The sequence below is a fragment of the Pan troglodytes genome, chromosome 4 (genome assembly GCF_028858775.2).
Source record: "Pan troglodytes isolate AG18354 chromosome 4, NHGRI_mPanTro3-v2.0_pri, whole genome shotgun sequence".
In the NCBI taxonomy this organism is placed as follows: Eukaryota; Metazoa; Chordata; class Mammalia; order Primates; family Hominidae; genus Pan; species Pan troglodytes.
This window is the reverse complement of record NC_072402.2, coordinates 77,045,731-77,060,473: the sequence shown is the minus strand read 5'-3', so window position 1 is coordinate 77,060,473 and position 14,743 is coordinate 77,045,731. Positions and strand designations below refer to the sequence as shown.

General features: G+C 38.4%; 1 protein-coding gene across 19 annotated transcripts in view; it reads left to right on the top strand.

The window, feature by feature from the left end:
* SPEF2 (sperm flagellar 2) overlaps nt 1-14,743 on the top strand; it is a 198,141-nt gene that overhangs the window by 111,925 nt on the left and 71,473 nt on the right. For all 19 annotated transcript variants that reach the window (XR_010157255.1, XR_010157254.1, XR_010157256.1 and 16 more), the window contains 2 exons: nt 11,554-11,681; nt 11,764-11,902. Coding sequence is in view for 16 of the 19 variants with exons in the window: in XM_009449294.5 (XP_009447569.4) it covers nt 11,554-11,681; nt 11,764-11,902 (267 nt within the window). In the remaining 3 variants the exon portion in view is untranslated. The remainder of the gene's footprint in view (nt 1-11,553; nt 11,682-11,763; nt 11,903-14,743) is intronic.

The following is a 14,743-nucleotide window of genomic DNA, read 5'->3' as shown; positions in this document are numbered from 1 at the left end:
CACCTAGCTCAACTCGCAAGGCCCAGTTGCCATCTCCTATTTTTAGTTGGCTTGACAGATGAATTCTCAGAAAGTCCACAGAATGGTCCTTCCTTTGAAACTTTTTAAACAGCAAAGAGCTTTTTAAAAGACAAGGTCTCCTTCTCCCTCATTCCAGTCCTCAGTGATCTCTTACTCTGATGAACTGAGTAGCAACCATCTGTGCCAGGCATTTGAGACCCAATTATGAAATGCAACAGTTGTGGTGTTGCTGTTATTATTGAGCTTTCCTAGGGATATGTCTTCTCTCCCAATTAAATTATAAACTCTTTGGCAAGGGTAGGAACATGGAATAATTCAATGTATTCAACACAAACACAGTACAGAGTATGTAACAGATTCTTGATAGGTTTCTAATTGATTAATTAGCATTGAGAGTGAAATTAAAACAGAAAATATTTAAAATTGAGAACATTAAGTGATATAATTATGGAGGTATGTAATTGACCTCACTCAGCCAAACGGAAGCTACTTTAATATATATATATTAATATATATGTAGGTTCAAAAACTTACCGTAGAAGCAAGATATAGAAGTGGGTGTTAGGAATGAGATAAAATTAAAATGATACAATATGGTAAGTGATGGGGAATGTGGGGCAAAAACACCTAAATTCATTCCTTAACTCCAAAACTTGAAGCCCTTGTAAGAAATAAATCTATAGAGGACAAGAGAGAAATAAAAAACAGGACTTTTTTAAAAAACAAAACTAACATTGAAATATGGCACCAGCTCCATGTAGATCTTCCAGCATTCAGGATTCTATAGAAAACATGATAATTTGAGGAGAGTAGAATAAAAGACTATTTACACATGTGAAGGCAATAAGTATGGCAACCTACAAGGATTAGATTATTCCCTACCCTCCAACAAGGGACAGCTGGGGGTCACTATGGCCCCTAGGCTGAGGAGGTGCAGAAAGGAAGTAGATCCTTGGGCCTCAAGAGAACTTCTGCACTTAGAGGGCCATCTGACAAGAGCTGTGGCCTTCCCCAGAGGGATGCAGTGCGACCCTGCAAACAGGAGCAGAAAAATACTCTGGCCAAGAAGATGGAGGGCGAGGGAGTTTCCTGAAGTACTTATGTACATTAGCCTCCCCAGGCACTAAGCGAGATGAAGGAAACTGGTGTGGAGGGACATGGAAGATGTGCAGCACAGACCTCTCATTTCCTATGTAAGGCCAGGTAGCAAACACCTTTTGCTACAGCAAAACATGCCCAGTCTAGTTCGTTTCCACTCTGGACTCCCCACACGTGAACTGCCGAGTTTACCTGCTGATATGGTTTTGCTGTGTCCCTACCCAAATCTCAACTTGAATTGTGTCTCCCAGAATTCCTACGTGTTGTGGGAGAGACTCAGAGGAGATAATTGAATCATAGGGGCCAGTCTTTACCATGCTGTTCTCGTGATAGTGAACAAGTCTCACGAGATCTGATGGGCTTAACAGGGGTTTCCGCTTTTGCTTCTTCCTCATTTTCTCTTGCCGCTGCCATGTAAGAAGTGTCTTTCACCTCACACCATGATTCTGAGGCCTCCCCAGCCATGTGGAACTGTAAGTCCAATTAAACCTTTTTCTTCCCAGTCTCAAGTATGCCTTTATCAGCTGCATGAAAACGGACTAATACACCTGCCAAGGAAGGGGAAGACAGATGCCCAGTTCAACTTGGATTTCAGTTAAACAAATTTAACTGAGAATCCTGTACTTTATCTGGTAACCCTGTTTCCAGACCTTCTAAGGGCCCCAGGTAAACTTTACTTCAACAGACAAATGATGGGAGAGAGATTGAAAAAAGAGGCTGCTTCCATATAGCATTCAGGTAGCAGCCAAATGTGAGGAGATCCTGGGATCTCTTCCTTTTGCCAGCCACAAGGGAAGGTGCAGAGAGAACACAGAAGGCAGTTAGAGTGAGAGGTCTTTGCTTCCAGCCTGTAGAGTCACAAGAACAGCCTCCCAAGACCAGGACTCCACGAAAAGAGGCAGCCATGCCTCGGGCCATGTGGCCCATGTAGTGCCCTCACTCACATTCAACCAACCTGCAGCAGCACTCCTCCTGAAACTGGGCCCAGGGGCCACAGGGCCATGTGTGCTGAGTTTGGAAACCTGTCCTCCTTCAGGAGGCTGACAGACATAGGACTCTACGGCCAAAAGTATAACTCAGATTAAAGCATAGCTTTTGATCAATTCTCTACTGGCCTTGCTGACAATTTCAATGTTCAAAATATAGAGGGGGCTATGGAGGACTTCTGCTTCCAATTTAGTACTGACCAACAAACATGGACAGTTAGGTAAATGGAAATGATCAATAATTTAGGAGAAAGTACTAATAAAGGAGGTGTAATAGTAAAGGAAGGATCTGGCAGAACATAAGAAACATGTGCCTTAGTTATCGGGAAAGCATATTTCAAACCTATAGTGAAATCATAATTGGCCTCTAAACAGGAATAAGGCTCTAAGAGAAATGGATGGGCTCAAATCAGAAGAAAATTTGCCCTTAAAATCCCAATTATGTACCAAATAAACTAATGTGATCCCAGGGCATTTTACAAGGGAGAGGAGCAGTGGGCGGGGGATACTCAAAAAATTAGAGAAAATTATGAAAGGATAGGAATTTAGTGAGTGTCTAGCCCATCGTAGGCACTCGAACATTGAAAGAATACAGTCAAGGGTATGTGTAGATGTCTCTGCCAAAATGCCAAAAATGAAAAGATTTGTAGTTACATTGTCTAAGAAGGTAATAGAAGACTGAAAATGGAAACCCAGCTTGGGTAACCTGAAATCATCTTAAATGAGAAAAGAAATGAAGTCAAATAAATCAACGGTAGTAATAAGGTTTTGTGAGTCCTAAAGACTTGGTGGACCCTCTTTAAGAAAAAAAGCACAAAATTGCAAATACAGAATCAGTCATGAAGTCAATATTTATTTAGAACTGATTTGTATTCAGTAAAGAAATATTTTTATAACTGGAAGAAACAGACAAACACACAAACACTTTTTAGGTGCCCAGTACCCCTCTGTTATTCTTTATCTTTGCAGGTCTTTACATATGACAATGATTTTGTAAGCTCATTTTCCTATAGAGAGAACAGAAAGATAATTGAGGCTTCCCTCTAGCAAAAGCTTCTTTGGATTTTTTAGTATTGATAGTTAGAACATTTTCTTTTAGCTTCATAACTCATTATGGAAGGAAATGTGACAGAGAGGAAGTCAAATTGGAAAAAGACAGAAGACCTGACCAGTGGTACTTGAAGATGAATCTGTTGCTTGTGTGAGCAAATTACTAGGCTCCTCTCAGGAACTTGGATGATGCCTGTGTAAAGTGAGGGTCTCTGAAACTTCAGAGAATACTGCCTTGGCTACTGAATTCCTACTATGATTTTGTGTTCTCTAACAAAGGGAAAACTATTTAATTGCAAAGTACAGCTCTGAGCACCTCATTACATCTGTAAGTTCAAGTTCCAAGACCCAGAAAAATTACATCTCAGGGGCTGGAAGAACCTACAGATATTACATTATCCATGACTCACAGAAATCACAGAGGGTACAGGGGATTCCAGAAAACTAGATGCAGGCAAATGCCTAAATACTTAAGAAAAGGCAGTGGGACTTAGTAACATACAGACCAATAATTTATACATTAATTATTGTTGTAATTTAAGAACAAATTATTAAACGCATTACTTTTGAGCACTTATAAAGATGATCATTTGGAGCCTGCACAGCAAGAATAAGTCTTGTTGAGCTGACCCATTCCTGCTCTAGCCTTGAGAGCAAGGCTGGATATGGGGATCAGGGAGTACCATAGACGTAGTATCTGTTGAGTTCAAAATAGTATTTGACAATTTCTTCACGAAATCATTGTAGAGAAATGAGGGCTGTGAGCAGGATATTAATTCAGTTCGACCCATTCTTAGGAGGCAACTCTTCATGCACACAGTGTTGATTAATGGATTGAAGTTGGCCAGGAGGGAGGTTTAGTGGTGTGCTTTTTAAAAATGGTCTTTAGCACCACTATGGATGTCACTTTCTTTAAGAGAGATTATGACAAACTAGAAACCAGAGAGAGAAATAGGTCAGGAAAGGGTGTTGAAATAATGTTAGAGGGGCATTAAAAGAACTGTAAATGTTTAATTTAGATACATGAACCCTTGAGGTATGGTTAGACATAAGATCTTAGGCTTTTAGAACTATTTGGAGCCATACAGTCTCCAAAAAATTTAATATGATGATAAAACTGGGTTCAAATGAGCCTGGTTATATCCACATTAACATTTATTGAGCACCCATTATGTGCAAATGCTGTACTCAGTTCTGGGAACATAAAAGCAAGCAAGCTGCAATTGCCATGTCCAAGGACACAGTCTACTTGGAGACAGAGGCATAAACAATAGTTGCCCCTTATTTGCAGTTTCACTTTATGATTTCAATTACCCACAGTACAGTACAATGAGGTATTTTGAGTAAGAGAAAGAGAGAAAGAGCCTACAATCACATAACTTTTTTTACAGTATATTGTTATAATTGTTCTATTTTATTATTAGTTAATATTTTACTGTGCCTGATTATGAATTAAATTATATCATAGGAATGTATGCATAGGAAAAAACATTGTACATGTAGGGTTTAGTACTATCTTCAGTTTCAGGCATCCCCTGTGGGTCTGGGAACATATCCCCCCTGACAAATGGAATTTCTGTAAGCAACCAATTACAACACAGGGTTTTTTTGTTTTTTGTTTTTTGTTTTTTTGAGATGGAGTCTCGCTCTGTCACCCAGGCTGGAGTGCAGTGGCATGATCTCGGCTCACTGCAAGCACCGCCTCCCAGGTTCATGCCATTCTCCTGCCTCAGCCTCCTGAGTAGCCGGGACTACAGGCGCCCGCCACCACGCCCGACTAGTTTTTTGTATTTTTAGTAGAGATGGGGTTTTACCGTGTTAGCCAGGATGGTCTCGATCTCCTCACCTCGTGATCCGCCCGCCTTGGCCTCCCAAAGTGTTGGGATTACAACACAGTTTTGTAGTTTCCTCTATAATAAGACTATAAACTGTCATAACAACTTAGAGGAGGGAATAATACATTTTATTTAGAATATCAAAAAAGGCCCTCACTGCAAATTACCTTTTAAAGTATGAGTTCATTGGGTAGGGAATATTATAGGAAGAGAGAATCCCAGTCTGAGAGATTGTCTCAGTGCATCAGGAGCAGAAGGTTTAAGGACACAGCTTTAGGAGGCAGTTCACAGGAAGGCAGGTGCCAGATTTAGAAGGATCTTAAAATCTGTGCTGAAGTGTTTGGACTTCATCTGCATGGTAGTGGGAACCACGGAATGTTTTTCAGCAAGAAAGTAACATGTTGGAATAATTTTCACTACAATAACTCAGAGAGACAGTACAGTGAATTGTTAAAAAAAAAAAAAAAGTGGATTGTGACTGGTCTATGTTCAAATCCCAGCTATGTCACTCAGCAGCTACATGACCTTGTACAAGCTGTTTAACCTCTGTTGCTTCAATTGCCTCATCTTTAAATAGTAAGAGTAATAGAAACATATCTTTTAAGTTGTTGTAGGAATTTAATGAGTTAGTCCACATAAAGCCCTTTAAACAGAATCTGGCACAAAGTAGGTTCTAAATAAGTGTTCATTGTTTTAAGAATAGAAGGTAATTCAAGGATATTGAAAGGAATCACAGAGACCTGTTTGGAGGCCCCTGTACTGCTCTAGACAAGAACTAATAAAGGCTTGAAGGAAGGCAATGACATAGGGAAAGAGGGAGGAAGGGATAGAATCTGGGAATGGTTCAGAAACTGGGTCTTACCCACTTCTCAGATGTCATCTTTCTCCAGTCCTACTTTGTTTCACCAAGCCCTGCAAACACTAGCCTGCATTCTCTCCTTTACATATGCCAAGAACATTCCCACCACAGTGCCTTTGCATCTGCTGTTCCTTCTGCTCAGAGTGCTCTTCCCCTGAATCAGTGGTGTCCAATCTTTTGGCTTCCCTGGGCCACAAGGGAAGAATAATTCTCTTGGGCCACTCATAAAATACACTAACACCAATGGTAGCTAATGAGCTGAAAAAAAGAAAATCACAAAAACATCTCATAATGTTTTAAGGAAGTTTACGAATTTATATTGGGCCACATTCAAAGCTGTCATGGGCTGCCTGTGACCCACAGGCCATGGATTGGACAAGCTTGCCCTAAATCTTCCTTCTTCTCAATGCCAACTGCAATGCTGCTTAATGAAGAGGCCTTTCCTGACCATGCTAAACAAAGCAGCACCTCTGTCACTTCACAACACTTAGTATGTGAATTGCTTTCTTTTCTTTTTTTTTTTTTTTTTCAGACAGAGTCTCACTCTGTCACCAGGCTGGAGTACACTGGTGCAATCTCAGCTCACTGCAACCTCCGCCTCCCGGGTTCAAGCGATTCTCCTGCCTCAGCCTCCCAAGTAGCTGAGACTACAGGTGCATGCCACCACGCCTGGCTAATTTTTATATTTTTAATACAGATGGGGTTTCACCATGTTGGCCAGGATGGTCTCAACTTCCTGACCTCAAGATCCACCCACCTTGGCCTCCCAAAGTGCTGGGATTATAGGCATGAGACACCACGCCCGGCCATGAATTGCTTTTTTATTGGCTAATTAAGTTGCCTAGGTCTTTAGTACTTACCTGCTTACTGATTTTCCTAATTACTTATTACTTCTTCACTGTTTCCTATCTTCTATATGAATATAAGCTCCTAAAGCCAGCAACTCTGCCTTATTCACCACAAAATTTCTAGTACCTAGAAAAGTACCTACCTACATAGGGTGACCACTTAGTGAATAATTTTTGGTTGATTTACTCATTGGTTTGGACAAAGTAAGACACATAAGTAATGATAGAATGACTTGGATCAGTTCTCATGTATCCTGAATCCCAGTCTTACTCTCTCCTCACTAATGTTACCAGTCTTCAAATATCTGATAGGCTGCCATAAGAAAGATAGTGTGAATGTAGTCTGTCCTTCTCCAAAGAGAATAGCTAGGACTAAGTGGAAATTACAGAAAGACAAATTTCTGCTCAACAGAAGAAAAAGTTTTCCAGTAACATGAGTTGTGCAACACTGAAGGAGGCTGCCTTGAAATTCTGTGCTTGATACATACATGAGGTCCACAGGGAGATTAGATAATATATCTGTAGCATTTGGCATTTCTTGATTGGAGAGGAAATTAGCCCAGATGACCTCTAAGGTCTCCATGTGTAATTTCCTGAGTGAATAAATGCACAGCCAATAAGGGAATAATGAGTACAGCAAGAATATACTAAATATAATATGGATCCTCAGCTTTATTCATTTAGATTATTTCTTGGTTTCAATTGTTTATTTGCATTATTAAAGAAAATATAAAAGAAGCTTTCTGATTTTCATGATGCACACAGCAATGAAAGAACCTTCTAAATGTAATCGGAGAAATAACTCATCATCACACTGATATGAACACTAGGTGTTCTTCATGCTAGACAGTTTCCTAACTGAGACAAAATGTGTCACCTGTGATGATTCAATTTATTCATTCAGTAGCTATTCCTTCAGGGCCTACTATGTCCCAAACACTATGGTAATTAAAGAAAAGATGGCATGAGAGGACTTCAAAAGGCTTGTGGAAAAATTGAATTAAAAGATAAAATTTAAAAATAAGCCTTATTTCTCAACGTAAGCTTCAAGTTTAAGACACCTTTGTAGGAGATAATACCAACAATGTGGTCCATCCTTAAGGAAATGAGGGTCCCGAGAGTTGAACCAAGTCAATGCGGTCTTTTTTACATTATTTATTAAATAAAAATGGATACCATTTACAGATATTTTAAGATTAAGAAAAAGAAGAAAGATGGAGCCAAATCAGAAATATAAGGTGGATTGTATTAGTTTGTTTTCACAGTGCTATGAAGAAATACCCAAGACTGAGTCATTTATAAAAGAAAGAGGTTTAATTGACTCACACAGTTACACATGGCTGGGGAGGCCTTGGGAAACTTACAATCATGGCAGAGGGGAAAGCAGGCACATATTAACTACATGGAGGCAAGTGACAGAGTGTGTGTGTGTGTGTGTCTGTGTGTGTGTGTGAAAGAGGAAATGTCAAACACTTATAAAACCATCATGTCGCATGAGAACTAACTCACTATCATGAGAACAGCATGGGGAAAGAAACCCCACCTTATGCTCCAGTCACCTCCTACCAGGTCCTTCCCTTGACACATGGAGATTATGGGGATTATAATTTGAGATGAGATTTGGGTGGAGACACAGAGCCAAACCATATCATGGATGCCTAATGATTTCCCATCAACAGTTTTACAAAATTGGTCTTGTTTGATGAGGGGAATGAGCAGGAAAATTGTTTTGGTGGAGAAGAACTCTTTGGTGAAGCTTCTCAGTTGTTTTTCTGCTAAAGCTTTAGCAAACTTTCTCAAAATACTCTCATAATAAGCAGATGTTATTTCTCTTTGGCCCCTCAGAAACTTCACAAAATGCCTGGAGCATCCAAAAAAAAAAAAAAAAAAAAAAACTGTTGCCATGACCTTTCCTCTTGACCCAGTTTGCTTTTACTTTGGTTGGACCACTTCCATCTCTTGGTAGCCATTCCTTTGATTGTGCTTTGTCTTCAGGATCATACTGATAAAGCCACATGTCATCTCCTATTACAAATTCTTTGAAGAAATGCTTTAGAATCTTGATCTCACTTGTTAACAATTTCTTTTTTTTGTCATATCCTCATTTATTAAACTTACATATATTAAATGTCATTACTCACCACTGTTCTCTCTTCTTTCACCTTGTCTCTCTTATGATTTTTTTATTATACTTTAAGTTTTAGGGTACATGTGCACAACGTGCAGGTTTGTTACATATGTATACATGTGCCATGTTGGTGTGCTGCACCCATTAACTCATCATTTACATTAGGTATATCTCCTAATGCTATCCCTCCTCCCTCCCCCCACCCCACAACAGGCCCCGGGATGTAATGTTCCCCTTCCTGTGTCCAAGTGTTCTCATTGTTCAATTCCCACCTATGAGTGAGAATATGCAGTGTTTGGTTTTTTGTCCTTGCGATAGTTTGCTGAGAATGATGGTTTCCAGCTTCATCCATATCCCTACAAAGGACATGAACTCATCATTTTTTATGTCTGCATAGTATTCCATGGTGTATATGTGCAACATTTTCTTAATCCAGTCTATCATTGTTGGACATTTGGGTTGGTTCCAAGTCTTTGCTATTGTGAATAGTGCCGCAATAAACATACGTGTGCATGTGTCTTTATAGCAGCATGATTTATACTCCTTTGGGTATATACCCAGTAATGGGATGGTAATGGGTCAAATGGTATTTCCAGATCTAGATCCCTGAAGAATCGCCACACTGACTTCCACAATGGTTGAACTAGTTTACAGTCCCACCAACAGTATAAAAGTGTTCTTATTTCTCCACATCCTCTCCAGCACCTGTTGTTTCCTGACTTTTTAATGATCGCCATTCTAACTGGTGTGAGATGGTATCTCATTGTGGTTTTGATTTGCATTTCTCTGATGGCCAGTGATGATGAGCATTTTTTCATGTGTCTTTTGGCTGCATAAATGTCTTCTTTTAAGAAGTGTCTGTTCATATCCTTCACCCACTTTTTGATGGGGTTGTTTGTTTCCTTCTTGTAAATTTGTTTGAGTTCTTTGTAGATTCTGGACATTAGCCCTTTGTCAGATGAGTGGACTGCAAAAATTTTCTCCCCTTCTGTAGGTTGCCTCTTCACTCTGATGGTAGTTTCTTTTGCTATGCAGAAGCTCTTTAGTTTAATTAGATCCCAATTGTCAATTTTGGCTTTTGTTGCCATTGCTTTTGGTGTTTTAGACATGAAGTCCTTGCCCATGCCTATGTCCTGAATGGTGTTGCCTAGGTTTTCTTCTAGGGTTTTTATGGTTTTAGGTCTAACATTCAAGTCTTTAATCCATCTTGAATTAATTTTTGTATAAGGTGTAAGGAAGGGATCCAGTTTCAGCTTTCTACATATGGCTAGCCAGTTTTCCCAGCACCATTTATTAAATAGGGAATCCTTTCCGCATTGCTTGTTTTTGTCAGGTTTGTCAAAGATCATTGTTAGTGGCAGACAAGAGCAAAGCTTTCAATAGAAATTGTTAACAAGTTTTGACAAACTTGTTAACAATTTCTATTGAAAGCTTTGCTCTTGTCTGCCGCTAATCTGGGCACAATGGTTTTGACATCCATCTAGTGGAAAGTTTGCTCAACTTTAATTTTTAGTCAGAGTTGTGCAAGCTGAACCAATTGAGATGTCTGTGGGGTTGGCTATTGTTCTGCTGTTAATCATTGGTCCTCTTCAGTGAGGGCACAAAAAGTTAATTTTTTCTTTGAAAATGGATATGGATTGGTCTACTGCTGCAGGCTTCATCTTCAACATTATCTCGTCTCTTCTTAAGATCAGTTAGTAAACTGCTAATTTCTTTGGAACATTGTGCCCATAAACTTTTTGTAAAGCATCAGTGATTTCACCATTCTTCCTCCCAAGCTTTACCAGCAATTTGATGTTTGTTCTTGTTTCAATTTTTGCAGAATTCATGTTGCTCAGATAGGGGCTCTTTTCAAACTGATACCTCGTCTTTCTCAGTGTCTAAAACTACATTGTCTTCAGATGTGTTCAAACATGTTATAAAAACTATGCATTAATTTTGAAATTTTGAATTTTGAATTTCAAAATTCATGCATAGTTTTTTCATAATATGCATTTTTCATAAACTTTTTGAAGTCTTCTTACAATGGTAAACAAGACAGTTTCTGTGTTTATGGGACTGCCATTCTAGAGATGAGTGTAGACAAGTAAATGATGATGTTACAATTAACGTCATCAGTGTTATGATGGGAAAAGTACAGGATGCTAAGGGAGAACCTCAGAACCTCAGTGGGTGACCTTGCAGACTTGTTGTATCTGGGTAGGATTTCTGGAATAAATAGTTATTTTTTTTAGATGGAATTTTGCTGTTGTTGCCCAGGCTGGAGTGCAACAGCATGATCTTGGCTCACTGCAATTCTCCTGCCTCTGCCTCCCAAGTAGCTGGGATTGGCACATGCCACCACACCTGGCTAATTTTTTGTATTTTTAGTAGAGACAGGCTTTCTTGATGTTGGCTAGGCTGGTCTAGAACTCCTGACCTTAGGTGATCTGCCCACCTTGGCCTCCCAAAGTGCTGGGATTACAGGCATGAGCCACCACCACGACCGCCCCCCCTCCCAATTTCTGGAATAAATAATATCTGGGCTGAGACATGGAGGATTATTTGGAATATGAATTTGCTGGAGTTGGGGGCGTGTGAGAGAAGAGGAGCAAGAAGTCTCACAGGGAATGCTTTATGTAGTTGCAGTTGCATCTTGACCTTTTTGCTTGGGACTGTTCTTTTGACGCTATTATTCAGAAGAACTTTCATTTTGAAGTAACAATTTCTACACTTTACCATTTAACAGGAAATGCCTTCGTTTTTAGTACCTTACTGGGAACTAATAGAAAATTCCTATATAAACACCATCAAAACAGTACTCAGGCATCTGAGGGAAGATCAGCATACTGTGCTTGCTTACTTATATGAGATTAGGTAAGTAATGTTTCCAAAGTCAGAATTTTACAGTTTAGAGGCATGACATATAAAATTTATCTCATTCTATTAATGTCTACAGAACAAGTTTCCAGGAGTTTCTAAAGCGTCCAGATCACAAGCAAGATTTTGTAGCTCAATGGCAGGCTGATTTCAACTCCCTTCCTGATGACCTGTGGGATGATGAGGAAACAAAGGCTGAACTACATCAACGAGTGAATGTAAGGAAATAGTGACCTATTGGGACAGGGTTAGCTGGCTTTCATATCTTGTCCTGAAAAACCCCAACACATTTGCTCCTTACTTTTGTGAAGTATGAGGATGAGAAAGAAAATGGTTTGAACTATTAACCAGGTAACTTTCAAGAGCAGTGGCTTTTCCGCACTTTGAGTTTAGAATGAGAATACCATAGCAACACTTCTGGAAAGAGGGGCCAAAGTCCGCACTGCAAGAACATTCTTGGCATCTGTCTTGTAGATTTCTAGTCCCTTAGTCCCTTTGTGGGTCAATGTAACTGTGTTTATGCCTGATGTTAATCACATTCCTTTCTTCAGCACAGTTACACATTTTGTTGATAGCAAGGAGAAGAGGAATGAGGGAATGACATGGAAAACCTAGAATTACCTCTATTGAATAGATCTCTTAAGGGCTGGTACTAAATACTACACATCTTTGTATCTCCAGCAAGCACAATTCCTGGTAGTGCCCCAGCAAGCACAATAACAAGCAGATTTTCATAAAGTCATGAGTGAATTATATTACCCTGATGCTTTAGAAAGGGGCCTCTGATGTACAAAAAGCCTGATTTCATTCTCTTGCCCTTCATCTTTCCTTATAAATTGACACCCCCCCCCATCCCATCAGAGGGATACCTTGCCACTACCTTAAGCATAGATTACTAACAGTCAAAACTGATTATGACCTAAATATTGATTTACGTAATTAAAACATTGCCAATCTCAAACCCATGCCCCATTCATTTGGTCAATAAATACTTACTGAGCATCCATTATGGTCCTAGCACCATTAAAGAGGCTAGGGATTCAGCAGTGAACAAAATAAATCTGTGACCACAGAGTGTTTGTATCCTTGTGTCCAGGAGACACAGAATAAGCAATAAACAAATAAGCATATAGTGAATGTGTCCTTAGTCATAAGAGCTATGTAGAGAGCAAGAAAGCAAAGCAAGGGGAAAAGAACGTTGGATGTACCATTTTGTAAACAGTGGTTGTGTAAAATCTCACTGAGAAGGCGACATTTGAACAGACTGACAACAGAAGTGATGGGGTAAGCCATGTAAATATTTGGAGAAAGGGTGTATGAGGCACATATGAAAGCAAGAGCGATGGCACTGAAGGGGGAGGACACTTGATGTGTTTGAAGAACAGCAAGGAGTCTGGTGTGTCTGGAGCAGAGTGAGCTAGGCAACAGTTGGCTGATGATAGGGTCAGAGAGATTGTTGGGTAACCAGATTACCTAAGTCCTTGGAGGTTATTATGAGAATATAGCTATTGATCTGAGTGAGACAGGAAGCATTGCTATCTGGTTTTAAAAGAGTCTGCAGTAGAGTAAAAACAGCAGGAAGACACGTTGGAACCAGATGGGAAACTTTTGCAATAGAAGCAAGGTGTCATTGTGGCTTGGGTGATAGGGTGGGTGCTGAAGGGTTTAACCCAATAGGTATTCAAATGTCCTGGTAAAATTGAAGTATTTTGCCTATTCTTTGACACTCCTCAAAGAGTAATTAATATCTATATAAACCCTACAACTTTTTTTCTGTTTTCTTTTTCCTACCTATTCATAAAGCCAGCCTTCCTGTATACTTATTCCTCCATGTTAGTCAGGTGATTGTTGGCAGAGAATGAGAGGATTTGGAAATTTAAAATATCTTATTTGGGATTTCCTTTTTCCTAATTCCAAATGTGACATATGTTTATTGCAGATAAATTAGATAATAAGAAGCAAAATTTAAAATGACAAATCCCTGATAGTCAATGGTGGTTGTTTTTACAAAAATTTGATAGCAAAATATATATTGTTTTGTAACATTCTTTTTAAGTCAATAGAACATGTTTTCTTTTTCAATAAACATTCATCTACAACATCATTTTTATGACTAAAGGATATGACTAGTGGACTATATCATTTATTTTACAGATTTCTATGTTTAGTCACCATCTTATTAACAGTTTCTTGAGCACCAACATTTTATTACAGAGAATTTTACAGTAAAATTTCATCCAGCTAACTATTGACCACATCCTTAATTATTTCTATGGGCAAACTTTTTTAAGTGAAACTTGTTTAAGATTATGCTTATTTTTAAGGTTTTTAAAATATACTAAAAATTTACAAATTTGAAAACTTTACACAGTAAGAACTTGTAAATTTTACTCCAACTAACAGATTATGCAAATATCAGATTTGTATATTTTAAATTATACAAATATTTTAAATCTAAATTATTAGATTTATATCAAATATTAGATTCTTTTTTGTTAATCTTTGCCAATTTAATGGGTAAAAATATGAATATATTCCTATAATTTACATTTTTTCCTCAATTTACAATCGAAGTTGACCATTTTCTCCTAAGTTTAATGGTCATTTATTTTCCACCTCCTGAAACCTATTTGTGATTTCTGCCCCTTTTTCTGCTGGAGCATGCTCTGTTCCTTACTGACTTCTAAGATCTTTGTATATGTTAAGGAAACAAGCCATCTGTTGATCATATAGTATATATATATTCCCAGTTTGATGTTTGAGATGAGTTTTAATATGCAGAAGGATTTTAATGTTTATATTGATAAATAAGGAAATTTCCTTTATAGCTTTTTTGTGATCAATTAAAAAATACTTCACCCCAAGATTATATAGAAATGTAACACAATTTTAAATAATTTTATAGTTCTTTATTTTACTTTTAAATATTTAAAGTATTATGTTACTTCAATAGGAATCTCATTTTATTTTTTTCAGAAAGTTAATCCAATGATGTGAGAAGACTCTAAAATATATTAACATAGACTTACATATAATATATACATATATATTATATGTGG